The 20995-nt window shown below is 49.2% G+C and overlaps 2 protein-coding genes across 14 annotated transcripts in view; one reads left to right on the plus strand and one right to left on the minus strand.

Annotated features, from left to right (window-relative positions):
• The window catches only part of LOC138769690 (apolipoprotein A-I-like), a 523881-nt gene that overhangs the window by 347928 nt on the left and 154958 nt on the right, over positions 1-20995 (plus strand). The window lies entirely within an intron of this gene.
• LOC138769062 (probable hemoglobin and hemoglobin-haptoglobin-binding protein 3) lies at positions 967-20199 on the minus strand. 11 transcript variants are annotated; one of them, XM_069947242.1, is made up of 17 exons: positions 20169-20199; positions 19905-19946; positions 18517-18546; positions 17768-17816; positions 17316-17404; positions 6614-6677; positions 6038-6390; positions 5853-5931; positions 5645-5744; positions 5429-5564; positions 5159-5300; positions 4506-4629; positions 4150-4389; positions 3954-4041; positions 3721-3833; positions 3485-3619; positions 967-1363 (listed from the first exon to the last, which is right to left on the minus strand). In XM_069947242.1, the coding sequence occupies exons 9-12, from the start codon at positions 5649-5651 to the stop codon at positions 4513-4515; spliced, it is 402 nt and encodes a 133-aa protein (XP_069803343.1). In that variant the 5' UTR covers positions 5652-5744; positions 5853-5931; positions 6038-6390; positions 6614-6677; positions 17316-17404; positions 17768-17816; positions 18517-18546; positions 19905-19946; positions 20169-20199; the 3' UTR covers positions 967-1363; positions 3485-3619; positions 3721-3833; positions 3954-4041; positions 4150-4389; positions 4506-4512. The 11 variants fall into 11 exon arrangements, with proteins under 11 accessions (XP_069803343.1, XP_069803342.1, XP_069803346.1 ...); XM_069947241.1 differs by having other exon boundaries at positions 6038-6494; XM_069947245.1 differs by lacking the exon at positions 6038-6390.

A 20995-nucleotide genomic window follows, 5' to 3' on the forward strand; every position in this document is an offset into this window, starting at 1 on the left:
TATCAAACCTGTGAACTCTACTCTGTTCTTATCCAGGACACATTTTATTATCTCATCAAGAAGAAGAATACTAAGTGCTTCACCAGATGTATTATCTGTAGGTCAGTCGGCAATGACATGCTCACCAGCTGGAAGCTGTTTTGTGACATCTACAAACCTAAAGGCCCTATTCCACGGGTCGTTTTAGAGGAGCAAACGAGCGCTATTAGCGCTCGTTTGCTCCTCGTTCGCCGCTCGCTGCCGCCGCTATTCAACGCGGCTGCAGCGAGCGGGTGAGTGCGGGAGGGGCGGCGGGGAGCTGCGGGGGGGCTGCTCGGAGGATCGCTGATCGTCCGGGCAGCCCATAGGATATAGCAGCGTCTGCTGCCGACGCTCCTATTCAACGGAGCGACGGCAGCAGATCGCTGCTATATCAGTCGCTTGTTTTTCAACATGTTGAAAAACAAGCGACTGCAACGATCAGCCGACATGAAGGATGTCGGCTGATCGTTGCACTCTATTCCACGGGAAGAATATCGTTCGTAGCGGCCGATATCGGACGAATATGAACGATATTGCTCCTTTAAACGACCCGTGGAATAGGGGCATAAGGCTGCGTTTACACAGGGAGATTTACCTGACAGATTTTTTTAAGCCAAAGCCAGGAACAGACTATAAACAGGGAACAGGTCATAAAGGAGATTTCCCTTTTTCGAAATCCATTCCTGGCTTTGGCTTTATAAATCTGTCAGATGAATCTCTCTGTGTAAACACACCACTAGAGTATATGATAGCTGCTTAACATGACTACTTTGCATTCTGTACCCTGTGTAATATGGTGTTTCTCAGTTGAGAGACCATTAAATTGATCATCTTATTTTGAATAGGATTGCCATAGTAATGGGTAGAAATATCTTCAGACATCACTCTAAATGATCTTTTATTTCAACTTCAAATTTTACAAGAATGAGACCAAACAAGTTGCTGTTATTTGGTGTATATGGTTTATTTGCTGACCCTCAGAATGGCCAATTCTTTTTCAGAACATCTCTCCATTTGGTTTCTCCATTTTGTAGCGATTTCTCTCTTCTCAGGTTTCTTCTGCATGATTCCACCTCTGGCGGTAAGAATGTGGTCAGAGAAAAGTAATACGTCACTAGGTATTCTCCAGTATGCTGCCATTTATTATGTGATCTTGGGCTGAGGTCGGGCAATGTACAGCAGAAGCAGGAAACTCTCTCAGGAGACAAACAATATCTTCTTCTTTAGGAGAAAACATCGTTGTTGCTTTTGCAGCTTTCTCATCTTTCTCATCTTCAAATATTTGCTGTTTCCTTTTCTTTCTGCTTTGTGCGTCTGTAGGTTTTTGGAGCCATTTATGTTGCTTTAAAGAAAACAAAAATTGTAGGTAACTAAAGATGTAATGTCCCCTTTTGTTTGTTTCAATAATACAAAGAATTGTGTTCACTTTTACATTCATTGCTATGAACATTGTGGGGTCAGGTATGTGGTCACTAAAGTGGCTGTATCTGACTTCTGGCCTAAAATAGGACGATATTATACTGTCTTTTAGCTGGCTGGGTGGACAGGTCCCTGTGCCGGCACCAACACAAGGAAGAGCAATGCCGCTGGGGACAAAGGAAGTGACTATATTTCATTTCCTATTTTATAGGACCTCGAATCTAAATAAAGATGTGAGCCAGGGTTGTGCTAAAGTTTTGGTGTAAAATTTTGGTTCAACATATGTAAAATAGGTGACATAATGATAGACTAGACCGTGTAAGTGTTCCTGAGATTTATGCTTTTGCATCAGCCACAGTGATAAATCTGGCACGTTTTTCAAACAGTCAGTTCAAAGTTTACACTGTTTATTAGGAAATGTGCCCTGTGCAACCCCTTTAAAGAGGTATTCTTTTGAAATATATCAATACCTTTCTATCTATCTATCTATCTATCTATCTATTCATTACATTTCTTTCATAAGTTTTTACCACTTTACAATATAGCATTTTTTTATGGATTCATTTTCTGGGAGCAGTAAGGAGCATGGTTCTTCTGCTGCCACCAGTGGCTGTGTCTGGAACTGCACGACTTCAAAAGCTCTTGTACGTACAAAGTTAGATATCATTAAAGGGGTTGTCCGGCGATAAAAAATTATTCACAGAATAACACACATTACAAAGTTATACAACTTTGTAATGTATGTTATGTCTGTGAATGGCCCCCTTCCCCGTGTCCCACCACCCCCACCCGTGTACCCGGAAGTGTGGTGCGCTATACATTACCTGTCACGTGCCGACCACGGTCTCCGATCCTCAGCAGTGACGTCTTCTTCGGGAGGCCAGCGGCTGATGACGCGGCCACGTCATCAGCTGCTCAGCCGCGATTGGCTGAGCACAGTTATGCTCAGCCAATCGCGGCTGAGCTTCGGATGACGCTGCAGAGGGTGGCCGACACTCGGGAAGATCCGCCGGCCTCCCGAAGAAGACGTCACTGCTGACGATCGGAGACCGTGGACGACACGAGATGCGGTGAGTATAATGCACCACACTTCCGGGTCTAGCGTGGGTGGGGGGAAACACGGGGAAGGGGGCCATTCACAGACATAGCATACATTACAAAGTTGTATAACTTTGTAATGTGTGTTATTCTGTGAATAATTTTTTATCGCCGGACAACCCCTTTAAAGGGGTTATCCAGCGCTAGCTTCCAGAAAAAGCCCCACTCTTGTCTCCAGCTTGGGTGGGGTTTTTCTGCTCAGTTCTATTGAAGTCAATGGAGCCTAATTGCAAACCGCACCTGAACTGGAGACAAGAGTCGTGTTGTCTCTGAAAGAAAGTGGCCATGTTTTTGTAGCACTGGATAACCCCTAATGCTGCTGCGTGCAGTGTTAGCGATACTGAGCCTCCCTGAATGCCTATTATAATGAATATTAGCATTAGATGAGACGTTAAAATTTAGGAAGCGGCTTGTGTCAGAAAGACTGAAGCTTAGCACAGTAAAGCAGAGAGAGTGGTGATTGACAGCTATTCCTGTCCACTCCGCTTTACTATGCCACAGCTGCAGCCCTCCTGACACAGACAGCTTCCCCAGTTGTAATGTTCATTCTATTCTAACACTTCACTATGGAATAGTTAGATTACATACTCTGACTCTTAGTTTGACTCTGCAATACATACATATTGTACTGCAATGAATGGTCAGATCACAGCTTTTGTATTACAACCTGCTCTGAGAGTGGTGAGTATGGTGTACAGGTGAATAAATGGCACAGAGCTCAGCTCAGAGCTGCTGCCTATTTTAGGGATTACAATTCCCATCACTAAACACCCTTACAACAATAATAGTTATAATGAAGTGCTGTGTTTGTCACTGCTGAACCTACCAGGGCAGAAGATAAAGGAAATCCAGGAAAGAACACTGGCTGGGGACGGGGCTGGGGACCCTATGGAATTGCTATAGCAGTAATGTAACTGGCTGGGCAGCACTCAGCCTTCATAATTACCTTTCATATGAGCATCATGGATGGTGGCGGGCTGGATGGCTGGCAGGTTAGCTAGTTGACTGACTACATAGATGTTTAGCTGTCTGACGGGATGACTGTTTTGCAGGCTGACTTGATGGCTGGTTACTGCTGGACCTACCAGGCTAAAAAATAAAATCATGCCACTGAAAGGTCAGGAGACTGGGCTGGGGACCACCTGTAATAGCTGTAACTGGCTGGGCAACCTTTGTATTTACCTTTCATTCAGGTGAGACTGGCTGGCTGGTTAGTAAGATGGCTGGATAGCCGGCTGGCAGACTGAATGGTTGGCTGATTGGAAGTCTGGCTGGTTGGTTTGCTGCTGCTGAATCTACCAGAACAGAGGATAAAATCATGACATTGGGATCTGGATGGGGACCGGGCTGGGGACCTCTTGGAATTGCTATGGGGTACTGTAACTGGCTGGGTAGAACTCAACCTTTATATTTACCTTTCACTCATGGAAAAATCACAGCTTGCTGGCTGGCTGGATGGTAAGCTGTCTGGTTGGATGGCTGGCTCACTGATCAATGCTGGACCTTCCAGGACAAAAAATAAAATCATGCCACTGGGATCCAGTGGGGACCTCTTGGAATTGCTATGGGGGTGCTGTAACTTACTAGGCAGCATGCAGCACTTGTATTTACCTTTCCCACATGTAAGAATCAAGGCTGTCTGGCTGTTGTTTGGCTGGCTGGTTGTTTAGCATACTGGACGGCTGACAGTCTGGATTCCTGGCTGCTTGGCTTCCATTTGAGCATCATAGATGGTTGGCGGGCTGGATGGCTGGCAGGTTAGCTAGTTGACTGGCTACATACAGTAGATGTCTGGCTTTCTGACGGGATGGCTGGTTTGCAGGCTGACTTGATAGCTGGTTACTGCTGGACCTAACAGCATAAAAAATAAAATCATGCCACTGAAATCCAGGAAAGAACAGGGGATAAAGACTGGGCTGGGGTCCACCTGGAATTACTGTAACTGGCTGGGCAGCCTTTATATTTACCTTTCATTCAGATGAGAATGATGGATGGCTGGTTAGTTAGATGGCTGGATAGCTGGCAGACTGGATGGTTGGCTGATTGGAAGGATGGCTGGTTGGTTTGCTGCTGCTGCTGCTGCTGCTGGACCTAGCAGAACAGAGGATAAAATTATGTCATTGGGATCTGGATGTGGACTGGGCTGGGGACCTCCTAGAATTGCTATGGGGTACTGTAACTGGCTGGGTAGCTCTCAGCCTTTGTATTGACCTTTCAATCATGGAAGAATCACGGCTGGCTGGCTGGATAGATGGTAGGCTGGCCAGTTGGATGGCTGGCTCACTGACCACTGCTGGACAAAAAATAAAATCATGCCACTGGGATCCAGTGGGGACCTTCTGGAATTGCTTTGGGGGTGCTGTAACTTACTAGGCAGCATGCAGCACTTGTATTTACCTTTCCCACATATAAGAATCAAGGCTGTCTGGCTGTTGTATGGCTGGTTAGTTGTTGGCAGACTGGACAGATGACTGTCTGGATTTCTGTCTGATTGGATGGCTGGGAGACTGGACAGCTGGCTGGCTGGATTTCTGGCTGGTTGTCTTGGTGCCATACTAGCTGGATTTCTGGCTGGTTGGCTTGCTGCCATAATAGCTGGATTCCTGTCTGTCTGACTCACCAACTGGCTGGCAAGATGGTTGGTTGGCTGGCTGGCTAGCTGAAAAGGTGGTCTCTGTATTGTCTGCTCAGATGTGGGCTGATTAGTTGACTGACAGGATGGCTGGCTGGATGGTTGGCTGGATGGTTGGCCATTGCTGGACCTATCAGGATAGAAGATACAATTATGACATTGAGATCCAGGAAAGGACACTGCATGTGGACGGGGACTTTCTGGAATTGCTATAGCAGTGCTGTAACTGGCTGGGCAGCACTAAGCCTTCATATTTACCTTTCATATGAGCATCGTAGACGGTTGGCGGGCTGTATGGCTGGCAGGCTAGCTAGTTCACTGGCTACATAGATGTCTGGCTGTCTGACGGGATGGCTGGCTTGCAGATTGACCTGATGGCTGGTTACTGCTGGACCTACCAGGAAAAAAATAATATAAAATCAGCCACTGGAATTCAGGAAAGGACAACGGATGGGGACTGGCCTTTGTATTTACCTTTCATTCAGGTGAGAATAATGGCTGGCTGGTTAGTTAGATGTCTGGATAGCTGGCTGACTGGATGGTTGGCTGGCTGGTAGGTTTGCTGCTACTGGACCTAACAGAACAGAGGATAAAATCAGGACATTGGGATCTGGATGGGGACCTCCTGGAATTGCTGTGGGGTACTGTAACTGTCTGGGTAGCACTCAGCCTTTGTATTTACCTTTCATCCATGGAAGAATCACGGCTGGCTTGCTGGCTGTATGGTAGGCTGGCTGGTTGGATGGCTGGCTCACTGACCACTGCTGGACAAAAAACAAAATTATGCCACCGGGATGCAGTGGGGACCTCCTGGAATTGCTATGGGGGGCTGTAACTTAATAGGCAGCATGCAGCACTTGTATTTACCTTTCCCACATGTTAGAATCAAGGCTGTCTGGCTGTTGTATGGCTGGTCGGTTGTTGGCAGACTGGACAGATGACTCTCTAGATTTTTGTCTGATTGGATGGCTGGCACAATAGACAGCTGGCTGGCTGGATTCCTGGCTGGTTGTCTTGCTGCCATACTAGCTGGATTCCTGGCTGGTTGGATGCCTGCCATACTAGCTGGATTCCTGTCTGTCTGACTCACCAGCTGGCTGGCAGGATGATTAGTTGGCTGGATAGCTTACTGGCTAGCTAAAAAGGTGGTCTCTGTATTGTCTGCTCAGATGTGGGCTGATTAGTTGGATGGCTGGATAGATGGTTGGCCATTGCTGGACCTACCAGGACAGAAGATACAATTATGACATTGAGGTCCAGGAAAGCACACTGGATGGGGACTTTCTGGAATTGCTATGGTTTGCTGCTGCTGCTGCTGCTGGACCTAGCAGAATAGAGGATAAAATCATGACATTGGGATCTGGATGTGGACTGGGCTGGGGACCTCCTGGAATTGCTATGGGTACTGTAACTGGCTGGGTAGCACTCAGCCTTTGTATTTACCTTTCACTCATGAAAGAATCACGTCTTGCTAGCTGGATGGTAGGCTCACTGACCACTGCTGGACCTATTAGGACAACAAATAAAATCATGCCACCGGGATGCAGTGAGGATCTCCTGGAATTGCTATTAGGGTGCTGTAACTGGCTGGGCAGTATGCAGCACTTGGATTTACCTTTCATACATGTGAGAGTCATGGCTGGCTGGCTATCTGGACAACTGGTTGGCTGGCTGACAGGCTGGACAGCTTGCTGACTGGCTGGATGGCTTGCTGGCTGGATGGCTTGCTGACTGGCTAGCTGGATGCCTTGCTTTCTGGATGACTGGCTGTCTTGCTGGCTGCATGGCTGACTTGCCCGCTAGCTGGCAGGATGGTCCACTAGATAGCTGGCTGGATGGCTTGCTTCCTGGATGGCTGGCTTGCTGGCTGGCTTGCTGGCCGTACGGTTTACTTACCCGCTAGCTGACAGGACGGCCGACTTCATAGATGGCTGGCTAGCTATCTGGTGGGATACATGGAAGGCTGGCTGGCCAGCTGACCGGATGGAGAGCTAGCTGACTGGTTAGATTACACATGCAGCACTGCCTCCAGACTGAAAGGAGCACCGCTGCTTTGTGTGTCCACATAACCTGCATCTATTGTCAGGGCAGGCAGTTGATTTCAGAGCAACAGAGTCAATCTGTGCATGCTTAGACATACTCTGCTGCTCAATGGCCATCATTACTATACCTAAATTAGTGCCCCTCACTGAGCTTTTGTTCTACTACCACTCGTCTCAACACAACACATATTCCGCAGCAGTGCACAGATGGCAGGGATGTCTGATTTATGTTGCTAGAGTGACTGACTGACTTACTTGGGCCCCCATACCCCAGCATATCTTTGGCGCTCCGGATGGTTGCACCCTGGTGGTAGTAAGTCCCTCTCCTGTCCCAAATGAGGCACCTGATTCTCTTTTTAATGTTAGTGGCCCATCTTTCAGACACCTATTAGTATTAAGGGAATTCTGTCCTCCAGTTTGTGGCTTTAAAGGGGGCCTCTTCCTACCCCATATAAGGCAAATGCAACCTCCAGATGTTAAAGGCGCCTGATTTGCCTCTAGATGTTATGGGCGCCTCCTCCAGACTCTACTAGATGTTAAGGGAGTCTTTACCTCCAGTATTTGATGGTAAAGTGGGGTTCCTCCTCCCCCATATGAGGTAAATGGTCCCTCCTGCTGGTAAAGGCGCCTCATTTACCTCTAGAGGGTAAGTAGGTTATCAGTAATTTAAAAAGGTAATACCTTTCCTCTCTCCCTGGTTGCTAACCTCCTCCCTGGTTAACTCAACCTGATACATTCTTACCTGGCCTAAAGAGGTGAGGCTGAGATGGTGAGGCAAATACTATGTTGCGATCATTGCATATTAGTGAAACCAGGCTCACCGCCGTGGCCAATGTATACATGATGTTGTGAGAACATCAGCAACATTGTGTGTACATTAGCCACCACTGGTTTATCCAACATGCAGCGATCGCAACATAGTACTCGCCGCATCATCTCTTCCTTACCCTTTTACACTGGATGAGAAGGTATGATGACATAAGCTGCTGGGAGTACATAAAGGAGGAAAGTGGCGGAGAAGCGAAGAAAGGCGATACCTTGTCAGCTCCCCAAATAACCTCTGTACAGGCGCCACCTCCAGACTCCACAAGGTCTTAAGGGAGTCCTTACCTCCAGTATTTGATGGAAAAGTGGGGTTCCTCCTCCCCATATGAGGTAAAGGAGGAGTTTTTACTCACCGTAAACTCTCTTTCTCGTAGTCTTCATTGGGGGACACAGACACCGTGGGTATAGGCTGCTGCCACTAGGAGGCTGACACTAAGAAAAAACAAAAAAGGTCGGCCCCTCCCAGCAGGCTATACCCGCCCACTGGCACTGAGCTAATTCAGTAGTGAAAAAGCAGTAGGAGGAGCCGAAACAAATAGAAAAACAATCCACACTCAAAATCTGAAAACACAGGCCAACCTGCAACCCTAAAACAGTCAACAAGGGGTGGGTGCTGTGTCCCCCAATGAAGACTACGAGAAAGAGAGTTTACGGTGAGTAAAAACTCCTCCTTTCTCGTGCGTCTTATTGGGGGACACAGACACCGTGGGACGTCCAAGAGCAGTCCCGTGGGTGGGAAGACACAGAGAAGAGCTAAGAAGAGGAAGAAGCCACTGCCGCCCGCAGGACCTTGCGGCCCAGACTCGCATCGGCCGATGCAAAGGTGTCCACACGATAGAACCTCGAAAAGGTGTGTAGTGAGGACCATGTGGCGGCCTTGCAAACCTGAAGAGCCGAGGCCCCATGACGGATCGCCCAGGAAGCCCCAACCGAACGAGTCGAGTGAGCCGCAATCCGGAACGGGGGCGACTTGCCCTTACTCCGGTAAGCCTGAGCGATGGCGGAGCGGACCCAGCGAGCCAGGGTCGCCTTAGACGCCGCTGATCCCTTCCGGGGACCATCTGGAATGACGAAGAGTGAGTCCGACTTCCGAAAAGACTTAGTCCTGGAAAGATAGATGCGCAGGGCGCGAACGACGTCCAGCGTATGGAGCGCGCGCTCCCTTGCATGAGAGGGGGCCGGGCAAAAGGAGGGAAGAACAATATCTTCATTGAGGTGGAAGGGGGAAAGCACCTTGGGCTGAAAGGAAGCCACGGGCCTAAGAACCACCTTGTCCTGGTGCAACACCAGCAGGGGAGGACGGCACGACAGAGCCGCCAACTCCGAAATCCGCCTGACCGACGTGACCGCGACCAAGAAAACCACCTTAAAGGACAAGATGGCCAGAGGCACATCTCGGAGGGGCTCGAACGGAGGAGACTGCAGTGCATCCAGGACCAGGTTCAGATCCCACGGGGGAACTGGGTGCCGATAAGGAGGCGCAACGTGCGCCACTCCCTGGAGAAAAGTCCTGACCTGGGGCACCGATGCCAAGGGCCTCTGGAAGAAAACTGAAAGAGCGGAAACCTGGCCCTTAAGAGAGCTCAGGGATAAGCCAGAGTCCAGGCCTGCTTGGAGGAAGGCAAGGAGCCGAGCTAGAGAGAACGAAAGCGGTGGCGCGGAACAGGATTCGCAATGACGGAGGTAGGCCCGCCAACAACGGTAATAAACCCTCGCCGACGCAGGCTTCCGAGCCCTAATCATGGTCCTGATGACCGCATCAGAAAACCCGCGTGCCTTTAAAATCCAGGTTTCAATAGCCACGCCGTCAAACGTAGCGTGGCTAAACGCGGGTGGCAGAGTGGTCCTTGCGTGAGAAGATCTGGCCGGTCTGGTAGACGCCAAGGGACGTCGGCGGCGAGATTCACGAGATCCGTGTACCAGGCGCGCCGTGGCCAGTCCGGGGCCACGAGGATCACTGGAACTCCTTCCACCTTTATTTTTCTCACCACCCGCGGCAGGAGCGGGAGAGGAGGAAAGATGTAAGGAAGGTTGAACCGATGCCAGGGAATCACCAAGGCATCCGAGGCCAGAGCCAGAGGGTCCCGCGTCCGGCAGACGAACTTCGGCAGTCTGTTGTTGCAGCGAGACGCCATCAGGTCCACATCTGGTGTTCCCCATCTGCGACAGATCTGGGAGAACACTTCTGGATGCAGGGACCATTCCCCTGGATCCACCCGTGCACGACTCAGATAGTCGGCCATCCAATTGTCCACTCCCGGAATGTGAACAGCGGACAAGGCAAGCATGGTTTTCTCCGCCCAGGAGAGGATCAGCGCCACTTCCATCATGGCGGCCTTGCTGCGGGTCCCGCCCTGATGATTCACATAAGCCACTGCAGTGGCGTTGTCCGTCTGCACCCGAACTGGGAGATCGCGGAGCTGTGCCTGCCAGTGCAGAAGGGAGAGACGAATCGCCCTCAGTTCGAGGATGTTGATGGGGAGGCAAGCTTCCCCGGACGACCAGGTTCCTTGAACAGTCAGGTCGTTCCAAACTCCTCCCCAGCCCTGCAGACTGGCGTCGGTGGTCACGATCTGCCAATGGACGGGGAGGAAGGAGCGACCCAGAGAGAGGCTTGGAGATCGCAGCCACCACTGAAGGTCTTGGCGAAGGCGAGCCGGAATGTTCACCCTCCGGTCTAGGGAGGGGAGGGACTTGTCCCACCGTGACAGCAGGAAGAGCTGCAGCGGACGGGAATGGAACTGTGCGAAAAGAATTGCCTCCATTGACGCCACCATCTTCCCCAGAACCCTCATACAGGAACGTATGGACACTGGGCGGCGGCTGCAAAGAGCTCTGACGTCGGCCTGAAGGGACTGAAGTTTCTCCGCTGGAAGGAAAACGCGTGCCCTTATTGAATCCAAGCGCATTCCCAGAAAGACAATGGACTGGGCCGGGATCAAGGACGACTTGGGGTGGTTGATCAGCCAACCGAAGCGCGAGAGTGTCTCCAGAGTGATAAGGAGGCTCTCCAAGTTCTGGTCCTCGGACGGGGCTTTGACGAGAATGTCGTCCAAGTAAGGGGTTACAGAGATACCCCGAGCCCGAAGAAGGGCCATGACGGGCGCCATGGTCTTCGTGAAGACCCTCGGGGCCGAAGCCAGGCCGAACGGAAGAGCCACGAACTGATAATGCTCTTCCCCCACTGCAAAGCGCAGGAAACGTTGATGCGGAGGGAAAATCGGGACGTGAAGATACGCGTCCTGAATATCCACCGAAGAGAGAAACTCGCCCGGCTCCAGAGATGCGATCACAGAGCGCAGAGACTCCATCCGGAAATGAGAAATTCGGACATGACGATTTAGACGTTTGAGGTCTAAAATCGGGCATACCGAACCGTCCTTCTTCGGGACCACGAAAAGGTTTGAATAAAACCCGCGGAACCGCTGAAGATGAGGGACGGGGACAATCACTCCCTTCGAGAGGAGCGAAGGGATGGCCTGGGAAAAACCGGCCGCCAGGGCAGGAGCCCTGGGAGGCCGGGAAAGGAAAAAACGATCGCGGGGAACGGAAACGAACTCGATCTTGTAACCTTGTGAAACCACTTCCCGCACCCAAGCGTCCTGAACCTGAGCCAGCCAGACCTCCTGGAACAACAGGAGGCGGCCGCCCACCCGAGAGCCGGGTGGGGAAAAACCTTCAGGAGGAGGAAGGCTTGGATGTGCCAGGCTTAAAGGGAGGGCGGGAGGCGGCGGATCGCGCCTGCCAGGAAGAGCGGTTCTTGGAGAAACCGGACCTTTTGTTCTGAGGGGCCGCCGATTTCCCGGAGCGAGACGGTGGGAGCGACCGAAAGGAGCGGAAGGACCCTGGTTTGCGACGGAAATCCTGACGCTTGGGACGCTGCTGGGGAAGATTGGTACTCTTCCCCCCCGTGGCATCAGAAATTATCTCATCTAGACGTTTCCCGAAGAGACGAGAGCCCACAAAGGGAAGACTGGTGAGAGAACGCTTGGAAGCGTTGTCAGCCCGCCACTCACGAAGCCACAGAGACCGGCGGATGGCCACAATATTGGCTGAAGCAAAAGTCGAACAGGCTGCAGCGTCCAGAGAAGCAGAGCAGAGGTATTGCGCCGCGTCCTGAATCTGTTGTGCGAGGTCTGCTAAGTCCTCGGCAGAAGTGCCGGAAACAAGACCGTCCTTTAGTTGTTTAGCCCATACTGAAATTGATTTAGACACCCAAGTGGACGCAAGTGTGGGTAGGAGAGAGGAACTGGAGGCCTCAAAAGCCGACCTAGCTAAGGACTCAGTGCGTCTGTCAGTGGAGTCCTTAAGGGACGACGCATTGTCCAGCGGAAGAGTCGTGACCTGGGTCAGGCGAGAAATCGGGGGATCCACTGAGGGTGGGGCTGACCAGCGAGCCACCAGGTCCTCAGGAAAAGGATAGAGAATTGACAAGTGTTTAGGCTTTGAGAAACGCTTGTCCGGGGTCTTCCAAAACTTGGAAAACAGGTCATCAAATTCCTTGTGACTGGGGAAAGAGCTCCGGACACGGCGGCCGCTCTTATGGAAAAAGAACTCATCAGAGGGCGAAAGGTCCGGTGAATCCTTCAACTGGAAGGTATCGCGGACCGCGGCTACCAGGCTATCCACAGTGGAAGCCATGGGGGACGCATCTTCAGCATCAGAGTTGAGAGACAACTCAGAATCCGACGGATCTCCGGGCGAGCGTGAACGCCTGGTAGGAGAAGGCCGCGTGGGGGCCAGACTGGTTCGAGGGGAGTCAGAAGAAGACCGAGAAGAGCCACGGCGAGGACGCTTGCGAGAGCGGCTCCTGCTGGGACGAACGGTAGAGGCCGCAGGACGGGACTGGACTGGCGCAGAAGAGGATGCAGACAGGCGATCAAGAGCGGCCGCCACCGACTGAGACAACTGAGCCATCTGCGACACTGACTGGCAGAGGGAGCGCGCCCAGGCCGGGGCAGACTCCTCAGACTCCGGAGGGGGGTCCTGAGCAGGATCCATGGAGAGAGACGAGCTGGACTGCATGGAACAGGCAGCGCAGAGGGGCTGAGAGTGGCCAGAAGCAGATTTAGTGTTACAAGAGGTACAGAAATAGTAGGTAACAGAGGAAGGAGGAGGGTGCTGGCGGCGTGTGGAATCAGATCTTGAGTCAGACATAATGCCAATCAAGGAGCAAGAATTTGTAAATATATATATATAATGTGTATATATATATGCAGTTATATAGTAGGAAAAAAACAGCCAGCTAGTGTGCTCCTTCAGTATACAGCTGTGGAAGCTGCAGAAAACAGGCCTGCAGAATAACAGAATAAACACAGTGAGGATACAGTAAGGAAGAGACAGGCAAAAACTAGTCCCAGAAGGAGCTTACCAGAACACAGATAGAGATGCAGAGGTCCGATCAGGGCGTGGAGGCTGCAGATGGAGGCTGGGGGTAGTAATCCCCGGCAGAGATCCCAAAGACACAGGCTGCGCAGGCTGTATGCTGCCGCACCGACCGGGCCGCACTGATGACGCGCTCGTGCGTGGTGACGTCAGGCGCTGGCCCGCGCGGGAGAAAAGACCGCGCGCGGGAAATCCCAGGAACCAGGAAGAGGAGAACGGCGCCTGCGCAGGTAACGTGAACCGGAAGTCACGGACCGCAAACCGGAAGTCGCGGTCCGGACAGAAAAGGAGGCCCCGCACCCGATCTAACCCCGGCATCTGCACCATCCCCACATGCGGTGGACGGAGAAGGACCGGAGACACCGCAGGACTGAGAGGGGCACGGGGCTAGAGGTGCCTGGAGAGGGGGGTGAAGATCACACCACCGGAGGGGGCCGCGGGACCTATAAACCCCGGGAGAGAGAGGGCTGAGAGTGGCCATGTAACGCGGGGAAGGCTTCTACTTACCCCCGACGCTGTCTCCAGTGATCTTCTGCCGGCACTGTGCCGCGCTGCCGCGCTCAACTTTGGGAGGCTGTGCGGGCAGGGGCTGGCGGAGCAAGTCCGCATGAAGGAGCAACAGACAGCAACGCTAGTCTGTGTCCTGGGCGCTGGGTCCGGCCGGTGGCAACCTAGGGTAAACAGCCCCTTTCCAGTTAGGGTCTGTGCCCTGGTTGCATAAGAGGGGGGATCAGGGCGAGTCTTGGTGACCCACCGTGCCCCGACCTGTAAAGAAGAAGCAATTAGTCAACCTAAGTAAAACAAGCAGAAACTGGTCTGGAGTAACCAGACCTGCGTCTGCCTCCTACTGACACTAAGCTAAACTGAATTAGCTCAGTGCCAGTGGGCGGGTATAGCCTGCTGGGAGGGGCCGACCTTTTTTGTTTTTTCTTAGTGTCAGCCTCCTAGTGGCAGCAGCCTATACCCACGGTGTCTGTGTCCCCCAATAAGACGCACGAGAAATGGTCCCTCCTGATGGTAAAGGCGCCTCATTTACCTCAAGTCATTAAATAGGTTATCTGAGAATCTAAAAAAGGTAATACCTTTCCTCTCTCCCTGGTTGCTAACCTCCTGAGTGACCCCCAACTCATCCTGATACTTTCTTATCTGGCCCAATGGGGTGAGGCTGAGATGGTGAGGCAAATACTATGTTACGTTCACCACATGTGGGTGAAACCAGGCTCACCGCCGTGGCCAAGGTATATATGATGTTGTGAGAACATCAGCAACATTATGTGTACATTAGCCACCACTGGTTTTCCAACATGAAGCGATCGCAACAGAGTACTCGCCCCATCATCTCATCCTTACCCTTTCATACCAGATGAGAAGGTATGATGACATAAGCTGCTGGGAGTACATAAAGGAGGAAAGTGGCTAAGAAGAGAGGAAATGCGATACCTCTTCAGGTCCACTAATAACCTCTTTACAGGCGCCACCTCCAGACTCCACAAGATCTTAAAGGAGTCCTTACCTCCAGTATCTGATGGAAAAGTGGGGTTCCTCCTACCCCATAAGAGGCAAATGGCTCCTCCTGCTGGTAACGGCGCCCCATTTACCTCATAATGTTAAAGGTTTATCCAGGAATCTAAAAAGGTAATACCTTTCCTCTCTCCCTGGTCGCTAACCTCCTGATTACCTCAGTCTGATACTTTATCATCTGGCTGAAAAGGATGAGGGTGAGATAACTACTAAGTTGTGATCACTGCATGTTGGTGAAACCAGGCTCACCGCCGTGGCCAATGTATACATGATGTTGTGAGAAGATCAGCAACATTGTGTGTACATTGGCCACCACTGGTTTATCCAACATGCAGCGATCGCAACACAGTACTCACCGCATCATCTCATCCTGACCCCTTCATGTCAGATAGTAAGGTTTTCTGCTGAGAGTAAGTAATGGAGGAAAGTGGCTGGGAATCGAGGAAAGGCAATACCTCCTCAGCTGTCTGGACAACCTCTTTAAGGGCGCCACCTCCGGACTGAATCTGGTGTTAAAAGAATCCTTACCTCCAGTATTCGATGTTATTGTGGGGTTCCTCCTCCCCCATAAGAGGCAAATGGCTCCTCCTGCTGGTAACGGCGCCCCATTTACCTCAAGATATTTAAAGGTTTATCCAGGAATCTAAAAAGGTAATACCTTTCCTGTCTCCCTGGTCGCTAACCTCCAGATTACCTCAGTCTGATACTTTCTTATCTGGCCGAAAGGTATGAGGGTGAGATAACTACTATGTTGTGATCACTGCATGTTGGTGAAACCAGGCTCACCGCCATGGCCAAAGTATACATGATGTTGTGAGAACATCAGCAACATTGTGTGTACATTAGCCACCACTGGTTTATCCAACATGCAGGGATCGCAACACAGTACTCACCGCATCATCTCATCCTGACCCCTTCACGTCAGATGGGAAGGTAAGCTGCTGAGAGTAAGTAATGGAGGAAAGTGGCTGGGAATCGAGGAAAGGCAATACCTCCTCAGCTGTCTGGACAACCTCTTTAAGAGCGCCACCTCTGGACTCAATCAAGTGTTAAAAGAATCCTTACCTCCAGTATTTGATGTTATTGTGGGGTTCCTCCTCCCCCATAAGAGGCAAATGGCTCCTCCTGATGGTAACGGCGCCCCATTTACCTCATAATGTTTAAAGGTTTATCCAGGAATCTAAAAAGGTAATACCTTTCCTCTCTCCCTTGTCGCTAACCTCCAGATTAACTTTGTCTCAGTCTGATACTTTCTTATCTTGCCAAAAGGGATGAGGTTGAGATAACTACTATGTGGCGATCACTGCATGTTGGTGAAACCAGGCTCACCGCCGTGGCCAATGTATACATGATGTTGTGAGAACATCAGCAACATTGTGTGTACATTAGCCACCACTGGTTTATCCAACATGCAGCGATCGCAACACAGTAGTCACCGCATCATCTCATCCTGACCCCTTCACGTCAGACGGGAAGGTAAGCTGCTGAGAGTAAGTAATGGAGGAAAGTGGCTGAGAAGCAAGGAAAGGCAATACCTTTTCAGATCCTTGAAAAACCTCTTTAAGGGCGCCACCTCCGGACTACATTAGGTGTTAAAAGAATCCTTACCTCCAGTATTTGATGTTATTGTGGGGTTCCTCCTCCCCCATACGAGGCAAATGGCTCCTCCTGCTGGTAACGGCGCCCCATTTACCTCAAGATGTTTAAAGGTTTATCCAGGAATCTAAAAAGGTAATACCTTTCCTGTCTCCCTGGTCGCTAACCTCCAGATTACCTCAGTCTGATACTTTCTTATCTGGCCGAAAGGGATGAGGGTGAGATAACTACTATGTTGTGATCACTGCATGTTGGTGAAACCAGGCTCACCGCCATGGCCAAAGTATACATGATGTTGTGAGAACATCAGCAACATTGTGTGTACATTGGCCACCACTGGTTTATCCAACATGCAGCGATCGCAACACAGTAGTCACCGCATCATCTCATCCTGACCCCTTCACGTCAGATGGGAAGGTAAGCTGCTGAGAGTAAGTAATGGAGGAAAGTGGCTGAGAAGCAAGGAAAGGCAATACCTTTTCAGATCCTTGAAAAACCTCTATAAGGGCGCCACCTCCGGACTCAATCTGATGTTAAAAGAATCCTTACCTCCAGTATTCGATGTTATTGTGGGGTTCCTCCTCCCCCATAAGAGGCAAATGGCTCCTCCTGCTGGTAACGGCGCCCCATTTACCTCAAGATATTTCAAGCGCCACCTCCAGACTCCACAAGATCTTAAGGAAGTCCTTACCTCCAGTATCTGATGGTACATTGGGGTTCCTCCTCCCCCATATGAGGTAAATGTTCCCCCCTGATGGCAACGACACCTAATTTACCTCTAGATGTTACAGGTGTCTCCTCCTTCTCCAGACACTTCAGATGTTACGGGTGTCTTCTCCTCCTCCTGCCGATGGCACTGTGTTACCTAGTTAACAGATATACCAAACAAACTATTAACAAAATATCAATCAGAAAAGTAAAATAAAGAAATACATAAACAATATAAAGATGAGTACAATAAGGGCCAGTTCACACTATGGAATCGGCACTGAGATTCCCCTCAGAAACAAGTCTATGCCTGTCTCCGCTGTTCACGCCTCTCCTTTCAAAGACTTGACATGTCAGCGGAGAGGCGTAGAGAGCGGAGACGCGCAAGGCCGCCCATTGAAAGAGATAGCAGGTGAGATTTGTTGCGGAGTCTGCTGGCGGGGGTTCCGAGCGTAATCTCTGTGTCGATTCCATAGTGTGAAAGGGACCTAAGAAAAACAGTGAAATTTTGGTTACTCACCTTTCAGTCGTCTTTGATCTTACAGCAGCAGCAGAACAGTGCCCGAAGTCTACAAAACAAAGAGAAAATCCACCATGACTTTCCTGAGATCAGACATATCTTCTGGTGACACATAGTGATGGCAGAATAGACGTTTACAATGGAGAGAAGGGGGTCAGATATGTCCCTATTAGTGGAATGTAGATGGGGCGGCTGTGTTATGTACAGGAGTTCAGGTATGGGCAGTGCTGGGTACACTATGGGGGACATTTATTAAGTCTGGCGTTTTTTCTGCGCCAGACTTAAAAATGTCCCTGCAGCGCCAGCATTACAGAGATCCCGTGCACTAGAAAAGTCCCGTGCGCGCCGGTGCGCATGGCAGAAAACCTACGCCAGCTAAGAGCTTGAGTAGGTTTTCTGCGTGTCTTTAAGAGAAAACAATAATGAATCGCGCGGACTCTGAGCCCGCGCCCCCCATTCCACCCCCACCACACCCCGTCCCCGCCCCCCTGGCGTACCCGGCGTTAAGTGCCGATTTGCAAATATTTTATTCGCTGAACGGCCATTTGCGAATAAAATCATTAGGAAAAGGGCACTTTACGCCAAAAAAATTAAATTCGCCCCTTGATATATGTCCTCTTATGTGTGTTAGGCCACAACAGAATCAAACTGTTCCCAATTATCAAGTATAAAAAAAGAGGACGACTTTAGATGACTGTTAACCCCTTACTATAAAGATATCATGTTAGGACATTATCACTTGTATTTACCTGTCCATGATGGTCCTCCTGCTGCTGCTCCTAAGAAGAAATAGGGGAAAATAAATGGTTAATTTAACAAAACCAGAATCGTCGAGCACATTACTTGTAGCCAGGAGAATAACACTTACAGCTATGTATATTATAATAATTCTATCCTTACAGTATGTATGAGCGACTCTATCCACTCCTACAGTAATATATATTCACAAACTATAGGGAAACTATCAGCAGGTTAGAAGCATCTGACTTGCTGATATGTGTTATTGCAGGTGTATGGCCAAAGTCAGTGCCATTCATAGACACAAAAAGCAGATGTGGTCAGCACCCAGTCTCATAGATTCATGCTTTCTCATGTAATATAGTGTTTCTTGTGGGCACGAAGGTAAAGCCCCTGGATTCCGGGGGTATCCATAGCACAGAGAACAACAGGATTCCTTAAGCTCAGGTAAAACATTCAAGTTTATTAGGAAATTCTTAAAAGGAACAGCCGACACGTTTCAAGCCAACTTGGCTCTTAATCATGGCATCTGTACAACATATATATAGACAGATAAAGTGTTAATATACACTCACAATAAATCGACAAAGGTTAAAAAAACATATATACATGAATGAACGTCACTGAACATATATAGATGTCACAATGGAGTGCATAATACATCTATCTATGCTTCTATAGTAAGTTCGTATAAAAGACCTAGTAAGTGCTGATAGTAAATATCACTATACATACATAACTTGAATCAAATAGAACATGGCCATGCTGCTTGAACCACAAAGTATAGTGATGATCCCCATTGGCTTCTCTGCCCATGAACCTTGATTGATTGATTTCTCCTTATACTCAAACAGGGAGAGATCTTTCAATCAATAGAGAAGCATGTGGATCCTGCCCGGATGATTCATAGTTCGGGCAGTATAAACACATCTTTTTAATACTGACACACTATTGGCTCCATCTTCACTATCCTTCTATTATGAAGCAAGAAAAATATAGAAATAATACATATTATAGGGGTTATAGTCACCCCTGCAGGTGCAGCACATTTGAGCAATAACTTGCCTATAAGACTGGCCCTAGTTATAAGATTTCATGCTGCTGGACACGTTCCTCCAACGACTTTCTTTTTTGTTTTAGCAAAAAATGTCAGTTTTTTTTAATACTGACGGCCGCCAGTGATGATCATTATTAACGACCGTCATTATCAAAAAACATAGCCAAAAGGTGAACCAGGGACTAAAAGTCACACATTTTTTAGCTAGCAAACAGTTGCACAAAAAATGTTAACTTTTTAACACAAAAACCTAGGACTACAATCTTGATAATTTCCCACCAATATATTTGAAGAAGATAAATCATCTACAATGGCTTCATTTTTTTACAATGATTTACTTACCCGTCCAGTTCGTTGTCGTCATCCTCTCTGGTGTCTTCGGTCCTGATAGTTACAAAATAGAAAAGATATTGAGAACCCAACTACAAGAGGCATTCATATTACAATGATTACATATCACAATGATTTACTTACCCGTCCAGTTTGTTGTCGTCATCCTCTCTGGTGTCTTCGGTCCTGATAGTTACAAAATAGAAAAGATATTGAGAACCCAACTACAAGAGGCATTCATATTACAATGATTACATATTACAATGATTTACTTACCCGTCCGGTTGGTCGTTGGTGTCTTGGGTCCTGTTAGTTACAAAATAGAAAAAAGATATTGAGAACCCAACTACAAGAGACATTTATATACATTACTATAGTGGAGAAAAATAAGCCCATAGATAAGTAGAGCCCCTTGTGTCCCGTCCTGTCACCGCTCCCCTTTCTGTACTGGATGGCAAATAAAGGTAATTTTGTGCATTCAGAGAAGGTCCCTATACACTATATACCTTGGCCAGCTGTGCCCGAATGTTTAAGGTGTATGGAGCTCTCCCGAACAACCGCAAATAATGATGCTGGTGGTAATAAGGGTCGGGTGTGAAGGAAAATCAGCGCCCAGCCCCTTTGTTTAGGGAGAGATAAGCCACAGTCAAAGCAGTCTGGCTGCAGCTTACCCCTCCCCATAGAGAATACAGGAACGCTCGGCCATGCTGACCGTTCCTGTGTGTGGGGAGGACGGTCAAAGGGGGGAGAGATAATTGACGACCCAAGTATTGTTGGACCATCAGTTATTTTATGTTTGTTAGTGTATGGCCAAACAAAGTCAGTGCCTTTTATAGCTTACCTTGGGGTGGCGCTGATGTCCTCCGGCTCCTCCTCTTCATCAACTTCCCTGTATATAGTATAAAACAGCTCATATACTGATATATAGTTATTATAGATATGTTATTACATAGAGACTTAAGTAGGGAGTTTATAAGGCAAAGCAGTAACATAACATAATGGAGACATTATATCTACCCATACACAGCAGCAGTATGATTACAGCTCTGCTCCTTCTTCATACTTACACGATCGTGTCCAGACTAGGACTCCTCTGATGTACG

The sequence above is a fragment of the Dendropsophus ebraccatus genome, chromosome 12 (genome assembly GCF_027789765.1).
Source record: "Dendropsophus ebraccatus isolate aDenEbr1 chromosome 12, aDenEbr1.pat, whole genome shotgun sequence".
NCBI classification, from domain to species: domain Eukaryota; kingdom Metazoa; phylum Chordata; class Amphibia; order Anura; family Hylidae; genus Dendropsophus; species Dendropsophus ebraccatus.